The sequence below is a fragment of the Dipodomys ordii genome, unplaced genomic scaffold, assembly GCF_000151885.1.
Source record: "Dipodomys ordii isolate 6190 unplaced genomic scaffold, Dord_2.0 Scaffold93, whole genome shotgun sequence".
Classification (NCBI taxonomy): domain Eukaryota; kingdom Metazoa; phylum Chordata; class Mammalia; order Rodentia; family Heteromyidae; genus Dipodomys; species Dipodomys ordii.
Genome location: NW_012267309.1, coordinates 3,728,107 through 3,748,440, shown reverse-complemented (window position 1 = coordinate 3,748,440; position 20,334 = coordinate 3,728,107). Strand labels below are relative to the sequence as shown.

At 35.3% G+C, this 20,334-nt stretch overlaps 1 protein-coding gene across 1 annotated transcript in view; it reads left to right on the top strand.

Annotated features, from left to right (window-relative positions):
- Kiaa2026 (KIAA2026 ortholog) overlaps window positions 1–20,334 on the top strand; it is a 100,062-nt gene that overhangs the window by 30,822 nt on the left and 48,906 nt on the right. Inside the window, exon 3 of the mRNA XM_013026444.1 lies at window positions 5,519–6,936. Within this exon, the coding sequence (XP_012881898.1) occupies window positions 5,519–6,936 (1,418 nt within the window). The remainder of the gene's footprint in view (window positions 1–5,518; window positions 6,937–20,334) is intronic.

Here is a 20,334-nt window from a genome sequence, read left to right as displayed (position 1 = left end):
ATTGGTCTGTAGTTCTTTTTTGGAGGGGGTCTTTGCCTGGTTTGGGGATGAGTGTGATATTGGCTTCCTAGAATGAGTTTGGGATTACTCCCTCTGTTTCTGTTTCTCTGAAGAGCTTGAAGAGTACAGGTATTAGTTCCTCTTTAAAGGTCTTATAGAATTCTGTAGTGAATCCATCTGGTCCTTAGCTTTTCCTTGTTGGAAGACTTGTGATTGCTTCCTCTGTCTCATTGTAGGTTATTGGCATATTTAATTGACTTATTTCTTCTTGGGTCAGTTTGGACAATTTGTATTTCTCTAGAAATCCATCCATTTCTACTAGGTTTTCCTTTGTTTGTAGTATAGAAGAAATATTTCTTTATTATTGTTTGGATGTCTTGGATGATTGTTATTTTTCCTGTGGCATCTCTGATCTTACTGATTTGGGTCTCCTCTCTCCTTTTTTTAATTAATCTTGTCAGTGGTCTGTAAATTTTATTGATATTTTTCAAAAAACCAGCTTTTTGTTTTACTAATTCTATTTATAGTTTTCTTAGTCTCTATCTCATTAATTTCAGCTCTTATAAATTCTTAATTTACTATTTCTTGACTTTTTTCCAGTCTTGCATTATTGATACCAATCTGTAGAAAACAAAGATTTCATTATTTTACATCTATTTCATCTGACATGGAAATTCTGTATTTCTGTTCTGAATTTTTATTTCATCTGTATTTTTTATTATTATTGATTAATAACTGGAGTTGTTGGCATGGCTCAGTTGGTAGAGCACTCACCAGTGAGGGAAAAATGGCAGGTCCCAAGTTCAAGTCCTGGTCTCATACCTAAAATAATAATAACTTATCTTTTTCATCTTTTCACTACCCAACAAGACATTATTACATTTTTCTCTTAATGTATTTGCCCATACATTTAACAGTTTGTTTGTTCACACTCCTTGTATCTTAGAACTTTGTGATTTTTTTTCCTTAAATATATGTTATTGAAGAATTTTCTCTATATATTTCATTTGTGTAGTTTTCCTTGCTGTCTTCCAAGTTTAGTATTCTTTTAAATTGTTAAATTAGTCATTAATCTCATTCAGTATATTTTATATCAAAAGTTTAATTTAGGTCTTTTTGTATCTTCCAATTTATGTAACCTTCTGACCATGAAATACATTTTAAATAATTGTTACTTTGTTTTAAATTCTAATATCTGTTATTTCTGGTTCTGTTTTGATTGATTTTCCTCATCATGAATCAGTCTTGTGTTTCTGCTTCATTGTCTGCTTTACAGTTTCGATTTAGATATCAAATATTGTACACATTACTTTGATGCCTATTGGATACTTTTGTGACCGTATTAATACTTGAACTTTTTTCTGGATTGCAGTTGTTAAGAGACACTTTGGTAATTTTGAGTCTTCTCAGAAGGTTTGTTCCTTGAGTTATGGACAATTTTGTTTAGATCCAATTATTTTGTATAACCAAAGTAAGTCCAATAGCTTAATTGTAAATTAATCCTTTTATACTTTTCTCCTACATATCTTCTCCTTTTTATAGTTCAGCAGTACTGGAGTGTATACCTAGATACTTTTACTGCTGAGCCATGCTTCCAGCCCTTTTTTATGCTAGTTTTTTATTTTCCCCACACTTCTTGCCTAGGGTCTCCCTTCTTGCCCAGGCATACACCTGGACCACAGCTCACCTATTTTTAGCTTCCTTTCATAGCTTGGATGATCAAAATGTACCACCATGCCCAGATTCTCCCATTAAGATGAAATCTCATGGATTTCACAGGCTTTAACTTGATCCTCCCAATCTTAGCCTCCCAGGAAACTAAGATGGACAGGTATGGGTTGAGAAAGGAGTCTTGTGAACTGTTCCACACTGCTGTCCTTAAGGCACAGCAGTCTTTCCATTCTCAGCCTCATGAGTAGCAGGGATTGTAGGAATAAAACACTGTATCTGTTTATACTAATTTGAATATTATGTCTGTTATTTTAGTAGATATCCTAGAAACTTCTACATGTTTTAAGTTACAAAAGCCTAAAATTCATATTTCTACCTTATTCCTGATACTTAGAAGGACTTTGAAATGCTTTCAACTTTAATCATGTAGATGCTTTTGTAAGGTATTTTAATTCTTTTTAAACTCTATAAAACATTTTTTTATCAGTTTTATGCCTTGGCTATATAATTTAACCTATATGTTGCTACGTTTTTGCTCTTTTCCAAGTCATTGACATTTCCGCTGGAATATCTTGTAAGTGAAATTTTAAAATCAGAAATACTGAGTTGTGTTTGTCTAGAAATGTTTTTATTTTTGTTTTGGAATAATACTTTTGTTCTGAAGGGGAATTTATATTGGCAGTTATTTCCTTGGCATATTTAAAGTGTTCTACTGTGTACATGCTTCCACTCTTACTGTTTAGGAGTCAACACTAAATCTGGTTGTTTTAATTTCTCTAATTTTTCTTTTCTTTTTCTTTCTTTTTTTTGGGGGGGGTCCAGTCGTGGGACCTGAACTCTGGGCCTGGGCGCTGTCCCTCAGCTCTTCAGCTCAAGGCTAGCGCTCTACCACTTGAGCCACAGCGCCACTTCCGGCTTTTTTCTTTTTGCTTATGTGGTGCTGAGGAATCGAACCCAGGGCCTCATACATGCAAGGCAAGCGCTCTACCACTGTGCCACCTTCCCAGCCCCTTCTCTAATTTTTCTAGAAGGTTGTTTTTGTTCTTTTCCAAAACTGGTTTTTCATCTTTTATTGTCTTCTCTTGTTTTCAGTTTCTTTTCACTGAATATTGTATTTCTGCATCCCACAATTTGTACATTTATGGTAAAAATTTTATTTACCATAAATATGAGAATTACCATAAATGTCAGACTTTTTTTCCTTCCTGGTCTCTTAGTACATTAATTTTTTCATGCTATATTATCTTTGGCTGTGAACTCATTTCTTTTTGCTGTATTAGAGTTTCTAAAGGTCTTGGTACGGTTTTGTCCTCTCAGTTTTTTTCTGTTCAATAAACTGATTGAGCTGAGGATATAGAGTACTTGTTTAGCATGGGCAAGACCCTGAATTTGATGCCCTAGCACCCACCCTTGCCCCACTCCTCAAAAGTACCTAACAACACTATTGGCATGAGACTATGTTAAATTAATTTCTCAGTTTTTTTCTGAGTACACAGGAAAAGTGAATTTGCCAAAAATCTATATGAGAGCCAATGTGAGAGAAAATTTTGGTAGTTGTTCTTCCCACTTATTCCTAGGTAAAAACAAAACAAAACAAAACATCTTTTCTTTCAATCTTCAACTTAAATATAGAGGAGAGGGACTATTGTTTCTGATATAACCGTCTACTAAGTGTGTAGACTGTTTTAGAGTCCTAGCTCTGTATGGATAACCAAATTCTACCAGCCTACTACCACTCTCATTTAGTAAAAAATAAAGTTCTTCAAAACTATATGCACATATGTAAAAGGTCAAATGTTATTAAGAATATTTGACATCATTTGGATATCCAAATACTTTATATATAGGTGTATACATATACACATTCACATATATATATATTTCATAAATCACTAATTAGATTTCTTTATTTAATGAACCAAGACTGCAAAATCAGATAACTTGTTCTATCTGAAATAGCAAAGTGATTAATAGTGTAACCTTTCAGTCAAAAAACATAAAATGTTTTTGTTTTAGAAAAGAGAAAGTACTAATATTTCTTAAGGCATTCTTTCTATGTATTTGTCTTAACAGGATGCAGTATGGTAGCATAGGAAATTACCTAATATAAGGCATTAATTGGTTTTCAGTTTTGGCTGTTATGAATAATATGACTGTTAACATTCCTGTAAAGCTTTTGTGTGGGCAGATGTTTTTATTTCTCTTCAGTATACACCTAGTATAATTGCTGGATCACATAGTATCCTTATATTTAACGTTTTGAGGAACTGTCAGACTTTTCCAGAGTAACTGTACCATTTAGTATATGAAGTTTCCACTTTCTCAGCTTTTTCACAATACTTGTTAACCTTTCTTTTTTAAATAGTCATCCTAATGGGTATATACTGATGCAAAAACATATTATGCTTTTGATTTGTGTTTCTCCTCTGGATAACAACATTGAGCATCTTTTTATGTGCATATTGCTTATTTGTATATCTTTTGAGAAATTATGCATTTTCTTTTGCTCATTTTCAAACTGGGCTGTTTTATCCTTCTGCGTAGAAGTCTTATTAGATACATGATTTTCAATTTTTTAATATGTGAGTTAGCTTTTTACTTTCTTAATGGTATCTTTTAAAAGCACAAGTTTCTAATTTTAATAATACCCAATTTATCAATTTTTTATTGCTTGTGTTTGGATATCTTATCCAAGAAACTGATACCTCATTTAAGATAACAAAGATTTATACCTACATTTTTATTTAATTTCATTTTAATTAGGAAGGTTTTAAACAAGTACAAGTAAAAATAATTTCAAGAGTAAAAGATCACTCATAATCCTATTAACCTATCATTTTTGCTATTCTGTCATCTCTTTGATAGTATATGCATATTTTTAGTATTGCTATTGTTTGTTAAATATATACTCTGTTGTCTTCTGACATTTTCTCTGTTGATACAGGGTATTCATAATTGCCATTAAATTAGAAAATTTTTTTTGTTTATATGATACTGAGGTATTGAACCCAGGGCCTCATGCATGTTAGGCAAGTGCTCTAATTCTCTAAGCCACATTCCCAGCCCTATAATTTCCATTTTTAAGGCTACATAGTATAGCCTGTTTCTTTCCCATTTGTTGTAGCTCAGTTTCTCTTTTTCTTTTGATAATTTAATTTTGCTTTATTATATACATATACACCTATATATAATATATACATATACATATGATATATACATATATAATACATATATACATATTATATAATATATGCTATATTATATAATACTATAATATATACTATGTGTCCATGAAATACATAAATATGAAAATGTTCAGGTATGAGAAGTTTATCCACGTATATATACTGTGTAATGATAAAATTAGGGTAATAAGCATTTCTGTCTCTGTACACCTTAAACATTTTACGTTGGGATCTTTATACTTTTCTAGTGATTTTGAAATATATCCCAAATTATTGTAACCAAAATCTACCCTACTGAGCTGTAGAAAACCAGAGCTAATTCCTCTTCTCTGTGTTAGTATCCATTGTCTAACTTCTTTCCATTCCCCATCCTTGCCCACTCTTTCTAGACTCCATTGATCAGGTATTTGTCTTTTCACTGATTGTCTTACTTCATTTAACATAATGATAATCAGTAAAATAATAATCAGTAAAAACCAATGATGAAGTCATACATATAACTGTTCATCTTGAGGTGAGAAAAACATACTTTTTATGGAGTACTTTGTACTGATGTAGACAACTGAAACAACATTTTTGCCTTAAAGATAAATGCACCTACTTAAAATTAAGTATTTTATAGTGCTCTTTAATAATAATATAATTTGTTAAATTTTGTTTAGACTTCGGGAGCAGGAAAGAAAAGAAGCAGAAGAAGCTTGTCAAAAAGAAATAGAAGAATGGGAAAGAAAACTTCTAGCTCAAGCAGCTCCAACTTGCATGGAGAACATGTGGGAAATTCCAGCCATTGGACATTTCCTTTGTTTAGCCCAGCAAATTCTAAATTTGCCAGAAATAGTCTTTTATGAATTGGAACGTTGTCTTCTGATGCCTCAGTGTAATACTTTTCTATCAAAAATTATGACTTCTTTATTAAGTCCTCCTCATCGCAGACCTACCTTACATCGAAGACCTACTTTGCCTTATAGGACCTGGGAAGCAGCACTCAGACAGAAAGTACAGCAGTGGTATACTGCTGTAGGGCAGACTGAAAATCCTGATAATTGTGCTGAAAAACTTGGGTTGTGTCCTCAATTTTTTAGAGTTCTTGGAGAAGTTAATCCATTGGAAGAGAAACCTTTTCATGAACTACCCTTCTACCAAAAAGTGTGGTTACTTAAGGGTCTTTGTGACTTTGTATATGAAACACAAAAAGAAGTTCAAGATGCTGTACTTGGACAGCCTATTCATGAGTGCAGGGAAGTTATCCTTGGTTATGATTATTTGGAAAATGCTTATGTACATTTTCCACAGTTCTGTGGTGCAGATGTACGGATTTATAAACAGAGACCCTTTCAGGCCCCAGAATTTCCAATTCCACCCATTCAAGTACAAAGAGTACCTCGGATTAAACTGGAGAAATTAAAGTATGACTATGTTAGTACAAGTAATGGAGAACATAGGTGTAGTAGAGAAGGCCTGCCCTCTGCCGTCAGGAAAGAACAAGAAAGTAAGTTTGATTCACCTTGTTGCCCTGCTAACGTGAACTTTGATAATCATGACATCTCTGTTGAAATGGAAGTTAAATCTAACTGTGAAATTAAAATTCCCAGGCCCTCTGAAATTAAAAAAACTGATTGTTGTAAGGAGAATTTGGGAAAACCTGGGAGTCCAGGGGAAGTTACTGGCTTTGGTGAGCCACTCAGTCCAGGTGAAATAAGGTTTATAGAAAATCAGGAAAAGTATGGTGAAACTTCCAGAATAAAAAGTGAGTCTAGTCCATTAAAAGAAAATTCCCTAAAATCTTGTCAAATTCATATAAATGGAAGTCACACTGATCATCCAGAAATTAACTGCCACAAAATTGTAAGGGATTTCTTATTAGAGCAGTCAATGCAAAGTCACAAGAAACTCAAACTAACAAAAATGAGGGCAAAAAAGAAGAAAAAGAAAAAAAAGAAATTGAAAGATGTTTTGAATGAAAATTTACAGAGAAAACGTGAAAATCTTCATTCTCTTGTATTCAAGTCTTACAAACCTGAGATCCAGAATAAGTTATTGATCATCAAAAAGAAGGCAAAACATAAGAAGCACAAATCTGGTAAGCTAATACAAATGGGTAAGAAATATTTTTGAGTATAATTCAAATTTTAAATTTTGCCTCAGGGAAGTTTTGATTGACCGAATAAAATTATACATGTTTACTTGTATGTGAGTGTATATATGTCTATGTGTAAGAGTTAGGTTTCATTTATTAAAAATTTATTAAAAATTCCAGAACAGAATGATTTCATATACTAACAACAACCAAAAAATCAATGCAGTACATCTAAATTTTAGTTAAACACATTTATCATTATATTTTTACATTTTTCTTTACCAATCTCATTGTAACTGATGTGATTCCCGTTATTTATGGCAAGTTAGATTTTTTTCCTCCAGACTTAATGACAGTACAAATGTACTAGAAAAAGCAAATATAAAAGAAGTATCATAGGCTGGGAAAGTGGCTCAGTGGTAGAGTGCTTGCCTTGCATGCATGAGGCCCAGGGTTGGATTCTTTAGCACAACATAAGCAGAAAAAGCCAGAAGTGGTGCTATGGCTCAAGTGGTAGAGCACTAGCCTTGAGCTAAAGAGCTGAGGGACAGAACCTAGGCCCACAACCGTCAAAAAAATAAATAAAAGTATCATTCCTAAGACTTATAGTTCCAAGTAATTAACTTGTTTTTAAAAAGTACGTTTTTATTGTTTCAGTCATGTAAGTCAGGTAATGAGTATACATTTCTTCTTGGACAGTGTAACTCCTTCACTTATGCTCTCTGTTTTTCCCTCTCATTCTCTGTTTTTCCTTCTTGAACCTACCCATGAGTTGTATAGTCAGTTTTCCACATAGTTTCTAGTGAGTACCACTGCTGCATTTGTCCATCTTTTGTACCTCCATTTCTGTGCCCCCCCTTTACCCTTCCAAAGACATGTAAGACACAAAGAAAACAAAATAATGAAAAACAATTAACTTCTTAAACTAGGGTTAGCAGATTATTTATCTGGGTCTCCGTGTTTTCCCCACATCATATATTTTTTAGCACTCTATTTTCAGTATACATTTTCATATAAATTTGTTGTATATGTTAGGAGCCTATTTAAAATCCCACTAAGTCATGAGTGGTTAGTTGCTTTTATTATTATATTTTAACTCATTAGGTGCTTTTACTTTTCCTGTTGTCTGTTTTTAAATTTTGTTTTGATCTAATTTATTATGAGGATAGCTAAGATAAAAGTAATAATAATTTTTATTAACTTTCATAAAAAATTGTGTGAGCCTACCATAGTGGCATACATCTGTAATGCCAAGTACTTAGGAGATAGAGGCTAGTGGCTCTCAAATTTAAAGCCAGCTTAGGCAAAGTAAGATAGACCCTATCTCAAAAATAAAATACGGCTAGGCACTGGTGGCTCACACGTGTAATCCTAGCTACTCAGGAGGCTGAGATCTGAGGATCCTGGTTCAAAGCCACCCCAAGCAGGAGTGTCCGTGAGATTCATCTCCAATATAACACTTGAAATCTGGAAGTGGGGGCTGGGAAGGTGGCTCAGTGGTAGAGTGCTTGCCTTGCATGCCTGAGGCCCTGGGTTCGATTCCTCAGCACCACATAAGCAAAAAAAAAAAAAAAGATGGAAGTAGCACTGTGGCTCAAGTGGTAGAGCGCTAGCCTTGAGCTGAAGAGCTGAGGGACAGCGCCCAGGCCCAGAGTTCAAGCCCCAAGACTGACAAATAAATTAGTAAAATATGAAATAAAGGACTGAGAATGTGTCTCAAGTTGTAGAGCACTTGCCTAGCATGTGTGAGGCCCTAGATTCAATCTGTAGTACCACCAAAAAAACCCCAAACAAACATGAAAATTAATTGATTGGGGAAACATTTAAAATTGCTAACTAAAGGGAACTGAAGTTTGTCAGCATCATCCTCATTTATTTGTAGATTTATTTTTATTCCTTCTGTGACAAAGTCAATTAAAATTTGATAGAAAGTTGCTACTGAGTGTCAAGTGGACAAGGTAGATATATAGATAATATAGTTTATATTACACTTTAGTTATTTAAATTATTAAATGTAATTCAACATCTTAAAATATATGTGCAACATATCATTAATGAGTAAGTATTATAAAAGTACCAAAAACAGGCTTAATTTGTTTGCACTACAATTTTCAAAGTGGTCTACTTTGGCCTAAATTTTTAAGTGACTTACAAGTATTTTACAAGCAAACCACTAGCTTATTTTAAATTAGCTTGATGACTAAGGCAATTAATTCCAAAATGTCTCTTAATACATTAAATAATATTTTTAAATGTGAAGTTTTTGTTGTTGTTGTTGTTGTTTTATTGTTCAGAGGCTTGAGTTTTCCTGAACTTTTTCACTCAAGGCTAGCGCTGTACCATTTTTGAGTTACAGCAGTACTTCCCATTTTCTGGTTATTAACTGATAAGAGTCTCACTGGGACCTTTCTGCCTGGTCTGGCTTTAAACCTAGAGCCTCAGCTTTGAGCCTCCTGAGTAGCTAGGATTACAGGTATGAGCTACTAGCATCCAGCTTTAAAGTGTGAAGTATTCATTAATACTGCTGTGACTTAAAACCTTTCATTAAGTTTTTGTTTGTTATACCAGTACTATTTATGTATTCAAAGGCAATTATAACTTACAGTTTGTAAAGTAATACATACATTAATATAGCTCCTAAACAGATTTTTTGTTGTATTGTTGGTTGTGGGGCTTGAACTCTGGGCCTGGGCGCTGTCCCTGAGCTCTTCAGCTCAAGGTGAGTGCCCTGCCACTTGAGCCACAGCGCCACTTCTGGTTGTCTGGTGGTTAATTGGAGATGAGAGTCTAAATGGATGTTCCTACCTGGGCTGGCTTTGAACCATGATCCTCAGATCTCCACATCCTGAGTAATTAGGATTACAGGCACAAGCCACCGCTGACCAGTGCCTAAACAGATTTTACAGTTAAAAACAGTACTAAGAAATGGACTGAAAAGAATTTATATTATGATTAAATAAAATTATGTTACAATTTTTGGATCAGTTCAGGATGTTTAGAGATTATAGATAAAAGAAAATTCAATTCCTGTCCAGTTTTGAGTAAGTTCACCAGAAAGCAAATTTAGCAATTACTGTGTACCCTCAGGGCAAGGACAAGGCTGGAAAGACAAGGCTTACATTCATATAATAAAAGAAAAATATATTTATCTGTATACTTTCTCATTTTATCCTCAGACCAAATTCTAGAAAGTCAAGTGTTTCCTTACTAAAACATTTGGCTCTGGCACGTCTATACTAACACTATACTGCAACACAATATGGAAACATGGACCAATTTCCATTTTTCATCAGATAAAACTTACTGATAAAACAATATTATTGCATAAAATGTTTAGTAAGAACAAAACATTTAACATTATTTTGTCCACTTGTTTTATACTTTGATTAGATGTTGAAATAGTATGGTCTTAATTATTATCAGTTTGGGGCACATTTTAATCCATTGTTTCTTTTCATACACTTTTCAGAAGTAAACACCATGGTTATAGTTTTAAACATTTTTCTTCTTACTGACTAGCATTGTTCATTGGTATTGTTTCACAGTACATTTTGGGAAATTCATATCAGATTTGATTTGAAATTTAGAAATCTTCATATTTTAGAGGTGTCCTGTTAAGTGCATACATTAAGTAGTATCCCTAGTAACCTTGAGGTAAATTAACTTGAGGTAAATTTCTTTTACAGAAAAAAAAAATGTATAGGGTGGTCACACTAACTGTAGCTTTAAGAAGTCCTAACAGTCTAACAGACAAATTTTGTTACCTTATCATTATTTTTAAGATTTTACTACCTTTTGAATTTCAGAATTAAAGATACATAATTTGGATAAGGATTTTTTGAAAACTGCTAAATCTTTCTCACCTATTTTTTTTCTTTTAATACAGAGCTTTTGTTCAAGAAATACCTACCAGTAACCTATGTATTCTATAGAATATGCTTTGGGATAAGATGTATCATTTACGACTGACTCATACACTTGCACTTAAAATGAACTAAATTCTACATAATACGGTCTATTTTATGTTTATTTTCAATGGACTTCAAGTTTTGGTGGCATTTCTGAATTTAGTAAGCATTATTGTAATGTAAATGTGTTTTTTTGGTTTTGGGGGGTTATTTATTTATTTATTTATTTTGCCAGTCTGGGGCCTGAACTCTGGGCCTGGGCACTGTCCCTCAGCTCTTCAGCTCAAGGCTAGCGCTCTACCACTTGAGCCACAGCGCCACTTCCGGCTTTTTTCTTTTTGCTTATGTGGTGCTGAGGAATCAAACTCAGGGCCTCATACATGCAAGGCCAGCACTCTACCACTGAGCCACCTTCCCAGCCCCTGTAAATGGTTTTTATTAGAAGGCACAAAGACAAATTGGTTGAAAATGATTTGATAATTTCAAAGCACTATGAGGCAGTTTTGCAGCTTCTAATCAGCTTTAATCTCTTCTTCAGAATTGGGGTTTTCATTCTACTTTTTAAGCTTTGAATTCATTTTTAGTCAGTTAGGCCTGTGACTTAATATTGGAAATATTATGGGAAAAAACAAATGGTTGAAAATGATATGATGTCCATCACCTCATGCTCTTATCATTTTTATTTGGCGGGGTTGGGGGGCCGTGGGGCCTGAACTCTGGGTTTGGGTGCTTTCTCTGAGCTCTTCAGCTGAAGTTTAGCTAGCACTCTACCACTTGAGCCACAGCTCCACTTCTGGCTTTTTGTACTTATGTGGTGCCAAGGAATCGAACTCAGGGCCTTATGCATGTAAGTCAAGCACTCTACCACTGAGCTACCTTCCCAGCCTCTCATGCTCTATCTTACATGATTTATTCAGTACTCTGAATAAGAGGGAAAATATGATCTGGTCATTAGAAATTTTTCCTTGGTAGCCTACTTCCAAAATTCCTGAAAATGTTGCCATTTAAGCAGACTTAAGTACAATTTACTAAAATGTCTTAATGGAAAAAACTAACCCAAAGCTTGAAAATATTCAGATCCTTTGTGGGTTTTTGTTTTTGTTTTGTTTTGTCAGTCCTGGGGCTTGAACTCTGGGCCTGAGCACTGTCTTTCACCACTTCAGCTCAAGGCTAGCTCTCTACCACTTGAGCCATAGCTCCACTTCCAGTTTTCTGGTTGTTAATTGGAGATAAGAGTCTTATGGACTTTCCTGCCCAGGCTGGCTTTGAACCAGGATCCTCAGATTTCAGCCTCCTGAGTAGCTAGGATTACAGGTGTGAGCCACCAGCACCTGGCTAGATCTTTTGTGGTTTTTATTATCATTATAAAAGCAATAAATTTTCTTGCTAGTACATAGAGACAAACAGAATAGCTCTTGCTAGGCTCTGATGGCTCATGCCTGTAAGCTTAAATTCTCAGGAGGCTGAGATCTGAAGATCATAGTTCAAAATTAGCCTAGGCATAAAAGTCCATGAGACTTATTCTCAACCACCAAAAACAAAAAAATTGAAGTGGAGCTGTGGCTCAAGTGGTAGAGTGCTAGCCTTGAACAAAAAAGTTCAGGGACAATGCCCAAGCCCTGAATTCAAGCCCCAGCATAAAAAAAATTAGCCCTTTCCTCAACACATAGTGTGCATTCTTTTATCACATGCTTAATGAAACCTTCCATTACCTTTCTGATTGGACAACATTTTCCCTGTTGTGCCTACTTACAACCACCAAGTACTTCTCCTTTATAATATTGATCAGTCATATTTTTCTCCTTTCTAGTCTATAGCATTATTGAAGACTGAAAGTTTGAGCTTTTCATCCCTTGCACTTAGTACTAGTATGTTTAGGAATCTATTGAGTACATAAATGAGCACATACTATGATTCACTCACTTATAACTATGATTAGCTACTTAACATGTGCCATTTATATCCTTTTCAGGACATATATATTTTTTAATAGAATCATAATACACTTACCATTTTTCAGTCTTCTTTATTGGCATGTAAAATGTATCAGGAACAACTGCAACTAATAGGTCTTTGCATAATCATTTTAAATAGCTACATAGGATTCTGTTGTTTGTATTTTGTAGTTTATTGAACTAACTTCCTCAGTGGACATTTGCTGTTTTGTTTTTTTTTCACTAGTATGTTGTTGTAGATTGTGTAGAGGAAGTATAGCTTGCTAAAATCAATGAGAAATTTTTAAAAATTGAAGTCAACTTATAAAACTTGAAAAGCAGCCAAAAATGATTTAAGATACATTTGTAGTTATTAAAAAGCTTATGGTGTTTTATTTTTCAACCAACATGGTTTGCAAGAATTTCCCCTTCTTCAAAAGTCTCTGTTCTGAACCATATCATTTCAGTATAGTACCTGTAAACTGATAAAAATACATGAGGTATACATGATCTTACTCTCTTTATGTGTTAAACTAAGGTTCACAAAGGGAAACAGCTTTCTCAATTTAACAATCGTTAAATGCAAGTAAAGATAGCACGATAAAAAGGTCAAGCAGAGGAAAAGTCAATGTATCTTTGTCTCTGGGAAGGTCACCTCATGCTCTATTGTGTGTGTGTGTGTGTGTGTGTGTGTGTGTAAGGGGGGGGCGGGGAATGCATGCATGCTAGTCCTGGGGCTTGAACTCATAGCTACTATTCTACTGCTTGAACCACAGCCCCACTTTTTCTTTTTTTTGGGGGGGGGTTGGGTTGTGGAGCCTGAACTCTGGGCCTGGGCGCTGTCCCTCAACTCTTCAGCTCAAGGCTAGCGCTCTACCACTTGAGTCACAGCGCCACTTCCAGCTTTTTTTTTTCATTTTGCTTATGTGGTGCTGAGGAATCGAACCCAGGGCCTCTGGCATGCAAGGCAAGCACTCTACCACTGAGCCACCTTCCCAGCCCCCCCACTTTTTCTTTATCTCACAGACTTTCTTGTCTGGGACGGCTTTGAACCTTAATCCTCAGATGTTATTTTCTTGAGTAGATAGGATTATAAATGTAAGCTACTGGCACCTAGCATTATACTCTATTCTTATACCAAGGATTTTGAAGAATATTGTGGATTGGATAGGCAAAATGGTTAATAACATGGAAATCATGGAGTTATAATTAAGTAAGGTGTTAGTGGGAAAATTAGCACAATAAAAAAAAGTCAGTGGAAAAGTTAAGGTGTTCTAAGCTATTTGAGTGATAATGAGTATGTCATTTGGGGGGTATTTATTTCTAGGTATGGGGAAATTCAGTTCTTTTACATAATTCAATCAGACCAGTGCAGATGGATGAGCTTAAAAGAAGCTGTATTAGATCTGTAAGAAGGAATGAGTTACTTTAGAGAAAATGAGAAAGCTAATTTATAATATTTAATTATTTCCAATGTCATGTTGGTGAAGTTTGTAGAGTTCTATATTGATATCACTACAGAACCTAACTGTATCTTCTTGGAGAAAACCTGTAGAGTAACCAAGTGGAGATTCCAATATTATAAGAGTAAAAGAATGAACTATATTTCATGTCCTTTTCAGTCTCTTCTATTTTTTTCTTTTGTTGTTGTTGGTGGTGGTGGTCATGGGGCTTGAATTCTGGTCAGCTCTTCAGCCCAAGGCAAGAGCTCTGCCACTTGAGCCACAGCACCACTTCCGGTTTTCTGGTGGTTTATTGGAGATAAGAGTCTCACAGACTTTCCTGTTCAGGCTGGCTTTAAACTGTGATCCTCAGTTCTCAGCCTCTTTAGTAACTAGGATTACAGGTATGAGCTGCTGGCACCTGGCAATTTTTCCCTTTAAATCACTAATATTCAAACCAGACACTGGTGGCTCATACCTATTATCCTAACTATTCAAGAGGTTAGGATCTGAGAATGATGATTTGGAGACAGCATGGGCAGACAAATTCAAGAGATTCTTGTCCCCAATTAACCAAAACACTGAAATTGTACATGTGGCTCAAGTGAGCCGGGAAGCTGCTTGAGAATTTGAGGCTTTGAGTTCTAGCCCCAGTACTTGTCAAAAAAAAAATTCTGATAAATAATGATTCTGTATGCCAAGCATTGTTCTAAACACTTATACAAGATAAACCATTTAATCTTCCTAAAACCACAAAAATGTAAATGCTACTCTAAGGTATAGAGAGATTGGTTTACTTGTCCAAGGTCACCATTTGGTAAGTGACAAGATTAAGAGAAAAGATCTGAAGATAATTAGGATGCTGTTCAAGAACTATGAAAACAAGTTGGTAGCGTTTAACTGAAGATATAGATTATGACTAGAAAAAATAAATTTAAATCCAGATAATGAATATGTGGCCTTTCTATCACATTGACAAGGAGAAATTCTGTTTTAAGAGATTTTCTGTTGGAATAGGAGGAATACTGTGGCTTATACCTGTAATTCCAGCTCTTATGAGGCTGAGATTGTAAGTATGACACTTCAAAGCCAGGCTTGAGCAAAAAGTTATCAAGATGTCATCTCACAAACAAACTACATATGGTTGGCATTTCTGTTATCCTGGGCACATAGGAGGCAGTGGGTAGGAAGATTTCAGTCTGAGACAGGCCCCAGGTGAAAGAGGAGACTTTACCTGAAAAATAACTTAAGTAAAAAAGGGCTGATCATGTGGCTCTGGTGGTAGAGTACCTGCCTAGCAATTATAAGGCTCTAGGTTTAAGTCCCTGTATTGCCAAAGAGAAAGAGATTGTGGTAAATTAGACCGAAGATTAAATATTCTAAATTAAAGGGAAAAGTAATTGGATGTTGAGCAGTACCATATGATGTAATAAAGGTGAATAATTGCCCTATAAGAAATTTACTCAGCCTGGTGCTTGTAACTCACACCTGTAATTAGCTACTCAGGAGGCAGAGATCTGAGGATCTCAGTTCAGAGCCAGTTGGGGCAGGAAAGGATGTGAGACCCTTAGCTCCAATTAACCACCATCAACTGGAATTGGAGCTGTGGCTCAAAGTGGTAGAATGCTAGTGAAAAAGCTCAAGGACAGTTCCTAGGCCTTGAGGTCAAGTGTACAACCAACAACAACAAAATACATGAGAAATTTACTCATAGGCAAAGAGAACAGAAGGAAAATCAACTATTTTATTAAAATCAAATTGTGTACTTAGAACCTTCCAGAAACTTCTATAGAATAAAAACATTAGCTTAAGACATGAACATAATAGCATCAAATTTAGATTTCAATTTAAGCTTCAAGACTGTGATTTAACATCCCAAGTACCTCCTAGATTTACTATGTAATAGAAATGCCATTGGTTTTTCTCCAGTAACTGTCTTTTTATCCATTAACTTACTAATATTTATAAAAATAAAACACTGAAAGTAATATTATGTTAGGTGGATTTTAAAACGTAGAAAGACTAAATCTTAAATGGCATTGAAGTAAAAATCTTTGAGTAGTTCAAGGGGCTAAGGACTGAAGACAGACAAGGGAAACCAGGTGGAAGATGAGAAGAGGAAAGCCTGGTGGCAAATGCCTGTAATTCCAACCACTCAGGTGGGGAACAGATTGGAGAACAATTCAAGGCCAACTAGATAAAAGTTACTGAAAGCCCATCTCACCAAACAAGTGGAACATGATATTTTACCCCTTTCTTTCCTACTGCAAAGGAGATGTAGGTATGAGTTTCACAGTCTGAAAAGTAGGAGACCATATCTGAAAGATAATTAAAGCAAGAAGAGTTGGAGGTGTGGACTCAAGGGCTAACATGCCTGCCTACCATGCTCAAGACCCTAAGTTTAATCCCTGGTACAAATACAATAAGTAAATGGAGTAAGAAACCAAGGAAAAGGAAGTTGAAACGAAAATGATAATCACCTTCATCTCTGTAATATTGAGTGCATTTTTCAGATTATGAAAACTAGAGTTTGAGGCTGGGAATGTGGCTTAGTGGTAGAGTGCTTGCCTAGCATGCATGAAGTCCTGGGTTCTATTCCTCATTACCACATACACAGAAAAAGCCAGAAGTGATGCTGTGGCTCAGATGGTAGAGTCCTAGCCTTGAGCAAATGAAGCTGAGGGACAGTTCAAGCCCCAGGACTGGCAAAAAACAAACAAAACTAGAGTTTTGTGGGTTTTTGTTTTTGCCAGTCCTAGGGCCTAGGCAATGTCCCTTGAACTTCTTTTGCTCAAAGCTCGCACTCTACCACTTGAGCTGGCTTTATCTGTTTATGTGGGACTGAGGAATTAAACCCCGGGCTTCATGCATGCTAGGCAAGTACTGTACCACTAAGCCAGCCCCAGAAACTAGAGTTTTGTGCCTCATTTACTGTGTTATATTCTTAGTTACAATTTTCCCTCTCAGATTGGATATGCTTTTTTCCTTTGTTTTTTGTCAGTTGGGAGGCTTGAATTCAGGACCTGGACACTGTCCCTGAGCTCTTTTGCTCACAGCTAGTGCTCTACCACTTTGAGCCACAGTGCAACTTCTAGTTTTCTGGTGGTTAATTGGAGATAAGAGTCTCATAGACTTTCCTGCCCAGGCTGGCTTTGAACCACAGTCCTCAGATGTCAGGCTCCTGAGTAGCTAGGATTACAGGCCTGAGCCACCATTGCCTGGCTGGATATAATTTTCTTAAGTTATCCTGAGAATATTGTTTATTTTTCTGGCACTAGGTTTTTAACTCAGGGCCTACCACTTGCTTGGCTTGCTTGCTTGCTCTACCATTTGAGCCCCACTTTCCTGCCCTGCTTTTTACTAGTTATTTTGAAGATGATATCTCTTCAAGTTTGTTCTGCCCAGGCTGGCTGCAAACCTTAATCCTCTGAATTTCAGCTTCATGAGGGGCTAGAATTATAGCATGAGCCACCAACATCCAGCTTAGGTTTACTTTTGCAACATTAATTGCTGTTTTAACATTAAAGTTTATTAATAAAGTTTTATACATTTTCCAAATACAAGTTGACACTTTTTGTTCAAAATGTTCATGGAAGACTTAAAGCACTATTGGTGAAATTCTGCGTATGTTTTATTTTATAGAATCCAGTGACCTAGGGAAGGAGTGAAAGTCCCCAGAATATGTTCAATACACGTAGTTGGGGAATGGAAACCCACTGGGGGGCAGTATATAACTTGTCTATTATATATCTTGTCCCCAAACAGGCATATTACCAAAGTACAACTTATTGTTTTGTAGTATCCCATGCTCCATTTAAAAATAATTTAAAGTAAATAATTATTTTAATTTTAACAAAGGATACAAGGAAATTTACATTCAAATTGTTTTCTATTGAGGATATATACTGAAATTATTAAATAATGGTCAACATGCAAATAAATCTTCTAACTCTAATCAAAATGAATTCTATGAAGTCAACCAAAAGTGGATCGTATCACTGTAAAGAGTTTTGAAGGATGAGGTTTTATATCAACAAACAACACAGTTTGAAGTATATGCGCCAGTGCATATTAGCTACAAATCATCCATTAATTTCTTTGTTTCTAATCTATTTTTTATTTAAAAATAAGGTAACAAAATCTAGCATCCATAGAACCTGGCATATTGTAGAAATCAATAAATTGATCAGTCAATTGGAACTGATTTTTGTGAGGCTGAATTGCATAATGAAAGGCTTTGAAGGTAGAATCCCTGGCTGTGCATAAGTTAATCTTTTAGATATTTATCTCATATCAAAAATAAGGTATTACTTAACCTTGGAAGGTTGTTTTGACATTTAAATGATTAATTCATAAAAATCACTTTAATAAGTGTCCGATCTTAGGCTCTCAATACATGTTAATATTGTTAAAATCACAATTAGGTCACTTGTGAGCCTTTTTTTTTCCATTTCAATAATTTTATTGAAAGGTACTAAACAACAGTTGGTCAGGTTACATCTGCCAACTCAAAGTTAGCACTGATGTTTTCCAAATGTTGAAATGTATCAGCCCTTTGGGGAAAACAAAAGGTTCCCCATAAAGCCTGGTCTACAAAAGTTAAAGATAACCTACACTGTGGGTCTTTGGTTGTTTTTTTCAACATTCATTTATCCATAATATGTCAGAATTGCTAACCGCCATTCTGGAGGGACTCTGGCTATGCGTGTACTATCTGTAACATGTCCTAGATCCCCTTACATCCACCGGCTGACAGAAACAACCTTCACTACTACTACCTCTGCCATCTCTTAATTATATGGGTGCTGACCTTTCTTAAGACAGAGAAGGTTGAAACTTCAATAAGTAGTGTAAATTAAGCTTGGCATAATGGTACATACCTGTAATCCCACCTACTACTGAGGCCAAGGCAGAAAGATTCCAAGTTCAAGGCCAATTTGTGCAAATTAGTCAGACTGTCTTAAGAAAAAAATTTTAAAAAGGTAGATAGTTCAATTGCAGAGCCCTTGTCTAGCATGCTTGAGTCTATAGGCTCAATCCCCAGTACCACTAAAAAAAGTAAATTATTTAAACCATTGTCAGTGTTGTCCTTACTATGAATTGTAAATCATTATTTTCTTATCATTAGACTGACAAAATTTCTGATGAAAATATGTTTAAGAATCACTCCGCAGAACTCATTGCCACCAAGAACAAATTGAATTTGATTTCTGCCATTAATAATTCACAATATATTAAGGAAGAGCTACATTACAAATAGTTATACTATCTATAACAAATCTTATATTCATTGGTTTGACGAATAGCACAATTGTACAGATGAAAAAGAACCACAAGAGATTCAAGGAAAAAAATTGAAGGTTGTCAGTCACAGGTGTCTCATGCCTGTAATCCTAGCTACTCAGGAGGTGAAGATCTGAGGATCGCAGTTCAAAGCCAGCTTGGGCAGGAAAGTCCAGGAGACTCATCTCCAATTAACCACCAGAAAACCAGAAGTGGTGCTGTGGCTCAAGTGGTAGGTGCTCACCTTGAGCTGAAGATCTCAGAGACAGTGCCAGGCCCAGAGTTCAAGCCCTATGACCAACAAAATTAAATTGAAGGTTAAGATCTTTAGATTAGATTGTGAATTTTCTCACTTAGCTAAAGCAGAAAAGATAATTATTAGTGTTCACTCACCACATGCCTTACAGCTCTGTGTATTATAATTTACTTAATTCTCACAGCAGGAGGTATTGTTATTCTTGTTCCACAGATGTAAAGACCCTGCACAAATAAATAGAGCTATTTGCTTAAGGTCATGCAGCTAGTAGGTAGTTGTAACTAATATTTGCACTCACATAGTTTAGTTCCTAAACTCAAACACTGCATAATAACACAGGGCTACATCCTTTAACATTTAAGCATTCTAATGACATGATTAGCTGAAGAAAGCAATACCACTTTAGATTTTAAATTTATTCAAATAGAGTGGCTGCTAAAGTTCACAGAATTTAGTGCCTTAGATAATATGGTAACAATGTAAAAATGCATGGAATTGCAAAGAGTGATTTGTGCCTGAATAAATGCAGAATCAAATGTTTTGGTTTTAATTAGAATAGGGGAAGGGATTAAAGAAAA